General features: G+C 38.0%; 1 protein-coding gene across 1 annotated transcript in view; it reads left to right on the top strand.

Annotated features, from left to right (window-relative positions):
• The first annotated feature begins 355 nt into the window (after nucleotides 1-355).
• Nucleotides 356-5,441, top strand: part of ZNF566 (zinc finger protein 566) — a 32,331-nt gene continuing 27,245 nt past the window's right edge. The window contains exon 1 of the mRNA XM_008583329.1: nucleotides 356-574. Coding sequence (XP_008581551.1) covers nucleotides 356-574 — 219 coding nt within the window. The remainder of the gene's footprint in view (nucleotides 575-5,441) is intronic.

Below are 5,441 nucleotides of genomic sequence, written 5' to 3' on the forward strand. Positions count from 1 at the left end.
TGGCTTTGTGCGGCGGCGGAGGTGATACTGGAATTGTGGGGTTGTATCTGTGTGGTGGCATGTGGCGAATAACCGTGGGATTGTGGCAGGCCAACAATGGGATTGTGTGCAACGTGGGATTGTGTGCAACGATTCCACCGTGGGCAGCGCAGTCTGGGAGCCTGTGACTGCTCCGTGGTGGGTGTGTGTGTGAGAGAAAGATTGGGACCAGCTGCGGCATTGTGTGCGCGAGTGTGAGGAGCTTGTGAATGGTTGCGTGTTATCGAGTTTGTACCGTAGTGGTGTGTGATAGTGTGACCGTGTGCGGCCAGAACAGGTGGGGATACCTGTGAGTTCTGTGTGGTTGTATCTATGTATGCGTCTGTGCTTAGTATGTAATCGTGACTGTGAGCAGGTGCAGGAGCGAGGTGCTTGTGACAGTGCGGTTGTGACTGTGAGTGTCCCTCTGGTAAGTGTACGATTGTGCTTATGTGACCGTTTGAGGCCCAGGGTGTGTAGCCCTGTTGGTTTGGATGTGAGTTTGCTGTACCCGAGTGTCCTCATGGTGGGTGTGCGGGTAGGTTTCTGTGACTGGGTAAGTGTATAAAGTTTTATCACCTCTCTAAGCATTACCACTCTAGTTTTCCCCCGTTTTTTAACCTTTATTTGAATGTCGTCATTTTGTCTTTTATTTGTACAACTTTTGTTTGTGAGAATTATCCACATTAGATATAATAGCAGTTCATTCAATTCCTTTGCTGTATTGTATTCCAGCCTTTGAGGTATATCAAAAGTATTCATCCCTTCTAAATAATGATGGACATTTGATTTATTTCTAGTTTTTGATTTTATAGGCAATGCTGCTACGAACATTCTTTAATATAGTGTACACATGCTTGAAGTTATCTGCCAGCGCAATTGCGGAGTCATAATATCTTCCATTTTATTAAATAGTGCCATAATATATACCATAATGGGTGCACAAATTTATACTTGCACAGCAGCGTTTGGAACATTACTCCATATCCCTACCAAAACATGGTTTTGATAACTTTTATGATATAGCCTACATATAGTAAAGTGCTCAAATCTTAAGTATACAGCTGTGTAATAATCTCCTAGATCAAAATTAAGAACTTTGCCAGGACCCCGGATGTTTCCCTCATGCCCCTTCTCAGTCATTTCTCCCCCGACGTCACTATTCAGAATTCTGTCACCTTTAATTAGTTTTGCCCATTATTGAACTTCATGTTCTTGTATGTTTGGAATTATGTAGCATGCACTCTTTTATGCCTGGCTTCTTTTGTTCCATATTATGTTTGTGAAATTCATCTACGCTGTTCAGTGTAAGTGTACTTAACTCTCATTACATTTGGGAATATATTGCAATGTATTAATTGCTGTCATGGATGTTTGTGTAGTCTCCAGTTTGGGGCTATTACAAATTATGCTGCTGCTATGAACATTCTCCTGTGAATGCTTTTCTCTTGGGTAAATACTTAGGAGTGGAATTGTTAGATCATAGGGTAGGCTTATGTGGTTGTTCCAGTTTATGCTCCATCCAGCAATGTGTGAGAGTTCCAGTTGCTCCACATCCTCTCTCTTATTTGGTATTTCTAGTGTTTTAAGTATTCTGTTGGTTGTGTAGTGGAATTTCATCATAGTTTTAATTTGCATTTCCTTGATGTGTAATGATGGTCAGCACCTTTTCATATGTGCGCTGGCCATTTGTATATCCGCTTTTTCCAAATGTCTATTCAGGCTCCTTTTGCCCACTTTCCACTTTTAAATTCTTTTTCCGTTTTTTAAAATTTTATTTTTATGTTGTGAACACAGTGTAAAGAATTCCCATGTACTCTTCACCCAGGTGCCCACAGTACAAATTATGAAAACCAGGAAATTTACAATGGTACAAGACTTTTAACTAATTTACAGTTATTAAAATTTCCTAATTGTCCTTTTCTTTTCCAGATCCAGTTAATTTATTTGTCTTGTCTTATTAGTCTCCTCTCATCTGAGATTGTTCTTTAGTCCTTTTTATCTTTCACAGCCTTGACACTTTTGAAGAGTACTGGCCCGTTATTTTGTAGAATGTCTTTCAATTTGGGTTTGTTTGATGTTTCCTTATGGTTAAATTTAGACTATGTATTTTTAGCAAGAAAATCACAGAAATGATGTTGTGTCCTTTTCAGTGTGTCATATCAGGAGTTATATGATATTAGTTTATCTCATTACTGGTAAAGTTAACATTGATCACTTGGTTAATGTGGTGTTTGCCAGATTTCTCCTCTGTATTTCTCCTCCTTTTTTTTCCTCTTAATATGTGTCTTGGGAGAAGATACTTTGAGACTGTGCAAGAATCCTGTTTCTCATCATACTTTTCACCCATTAATTTTCATGTCCACTGATAATTCTTGTCTGTAGATATTGTGATATTTGCCTAAAGGTGATTTTATTTTTCCCTCATTCTTTCTACATTTATGAATTTAAATTCTACTGTAAGGCTGTTCCTTCTCTATGTGTTTATTCAATTATTTATTTATGGGCTCATGGATATTTATATTCTAGGAGTTTTAATCCATTATTATCATGATTTGTTTTGTTGCTCAAATTGTCCCACATTTGGTCATTAGGAGCTCCTTAAGCTGGCTCCTGTGTCCTTTCAGCATACCATCACATGCCATCATTTTTTTTTAAAAGCATTTTCTTACTTTCTGGCACCAGAAGATATTCCAGGCTCATCTTGTATTTTCCTTCTTCCAGCTCTGGAATCAGCAATTTCTCCAAGGAGTCCTAGTTTCTTTTACTGAAGAATAGATTTATAAACCAAGACCTGAGCACTTGGTGTATTTATTGCTAGTGGATTGTCATTGCTGTATTCTAGTCAACGGAGAGAGCTAGAAAATATACAAATGTCTATTCATACATTTGTATCTATCTATTTGTTACATATCTATTTATTTTATATATATGTAAAACCACTAGTTCACACGCATACCTTCAATTCCAATCTAATACTACAAGTTTCTGTCAAGAACTGTTAAGTATCTGAGGTTTTACCGTGCTTGTAAGCTAACAAGTTAGCTTGCCAAAGTTTCACAGATGCTGGCAGAAGACATTAGACTTCTGGGTCAGAAGTGAAGGACAGTTTATTGCTCATAGCAATAGTCAGATTATCAACATATTCTTGCACTGGTTTAGTTACACTCATAGGATAATGTAAAATACACAGGTTTTTGTGTGCTCTCTTGACGTTAGGGAACCTGAATTGTTTATAATGGGTAGTAAGCATGCTTGCTTGCCCTTTGCTGTGGAGGGAGACTCTCTCCATTTTCCAAGGCTATTTACTATATAAACATCTTGGGAAAATAGACCAGAAAAAAAAGCACTTAGTATATGAACTGGCAAGATGTGCAGAAAACATGCAAGACCCATGGAGAGTTGTCTCCCATCAAGTTTGGTCATTGCCTTGTTACTCCTTTCTCCAAAGTGAGAAAGCTGCTTCTCAATATCAATAATTTGCTCTATTCTAGAATACATATAAAGTAGTTTCAAAATTGCTAACCCACACCCATGTAAAAAACAAGTTTACTGGGCCAGCCCGTGGCTCACTCGGGAGAGTGCGGTGCTGATAACACCAAGGCCCTGGGTTCGGATCCCACGTAGGGATGGCCGGTTCGCTCACTGGCTGAGCGTGGTGCTGACAACACCAAGTCAAGGGTTAAGATCCCCTTACCAGTCATCTTTTAAAAAAAAAACAAAAAAACAAGTTTACTAACTACAGTTGAGTGTTTGTGTGCAATTCTGTTTTTCTTTAACCTTATGATATATATATATATAGTCAAAAACATTTTTCCAGAGTTACTCAGTTTAGTTCTTTTCTTTGCCACTCCCTTCAATGTAGTTTTGTTACTCTGTTTTCATACATTTAAATTAATATGTTGCATTTTGGGTTTCCCCACATCCTAGTTCATTGTAGCATGCCACAATATTTTGTGTGTGAAAGCCTTAAACTGGTTCCCTTCTACTCCCTGTACATAATCAGCTTCATTAATTTTTGCTCTATCCTTCTTGTATTTTCTTCTGCATAAATGAGCAGTTACATATTTTTTTTTTTCCTTTTTGTCTTTTTTACTGACCAGTAACGGGATCGCAACCCTCAGTGTTGCGCCTGCACCGCGCTCAGCCAGTGAGCGGGAACCGGTCTCCACATGGGATCCGAACCCTCAGCGGGAGCGCCGGTGCACTCCCAAGCGGCGCACTTATCCAGTGCGCCACCGGGCTGGCCCTACATATTTTCTTTTGAATGACATCTTTTTGCATTAAAGGTAGCATGCTCTAGGTACTCTTTTGTACATTGCTGCTTTCACTTAATGATATATCCTGGATATCACTCCACAGCAGTTCAAAGAGATATTCAAACTTCTTTTTTTTTACAGCTACATAAACTGCAGTGTGTAGATTTATCATAGCTTATTCAACCACTCTCCTATGTGTGGATATTTAGGTCATTTATAATATTTTGCTACTAGAAGCAGTGCTGTTGTAATAAATAACCTTGTAGAGTATGTATGTGTTTTTGTATTGCTGGAGGGATATCTTTAAGGTAGATTCCTAGGAGTGGGATTGCTGGATGAAAAGGTAAATGTTATATGGGTTTGATAGGCATTGCCAAATTCCCCCCTAGAACTGTTGTACCAGTTTTCATTCCCACTTGCAGTGTATGAGGATGCCTGTTTCCCTCCCACAGCTTAGCCAACAGAATGTGTTGTCATGCTTTTTAGTTTTCACCAGTGTAATAGATGAGAAATAGTATTCAGTGTTGTTTTTTTATTTCTCAAGTTTTGAGTGTCCTTGAACATTTAAAACTCTTTTTAAAGATTGCCTGTTTTTCTCTTTCCCTATTTTTCTAGCAAGTTTTTAGACCTTTGTCTTTTATGATTAGTGCTTTTTTATATATACCCCAAGATCTTGAAGATATTCTCCTTTGTTTTCTTTTAGAAGGTTTATAATTTCAGCATTCACGTTTAGGTCTGTGATCCATCTTGAATTAATTTTTGTGTATGGTGAGAAGTAGGGGTAAAGGTTAATTTTTTTTCTCCCCAGTCAAGTAGGTAGTTGTTCTAGCACTATTTCTTAAAAAGACCAGCTTTGCCCATTTGAATTACAGGGAGCTTTTATCATAAATCAGGTGACATAATATATATGTGGTTATGTGGCTCTTTTTCTGGATTCTATATTTTGCTTTATTTATTTGTCTTTTTGTCAGTATTCCACTGTCTTGAAATGTGTAATATTAGTCCTCCAACTTTTTTCCTTCTTCTTCAAGACCATCTTGGCTGTTGTAAAAGTTTCTGTATAAATATTAGAATCAACTTGTTAGTTTCTACCCTCCCTCCCAAAAAGAATCCTTGCTGGGATTTTGTTTGAAAATCTATATAATTTGGGGGGACTTGACATCT

Source organism: Galeopterus variegatus, unplaced genomic scaffold (genome assembly GCF_000696425.1).
Source record: "Galeopterus variegatus unplaced genomic scaffold, G_variegatus-3.0.2 Scaffold2888, whole genome shotgun sequence".
NCBI classification, from domain to species: Eukaryota; Metazoa; Chordata; class Mammalia; order Dermoptera; family Cynocephalidae; genus Galeopterus; species Galeopterus variegatus.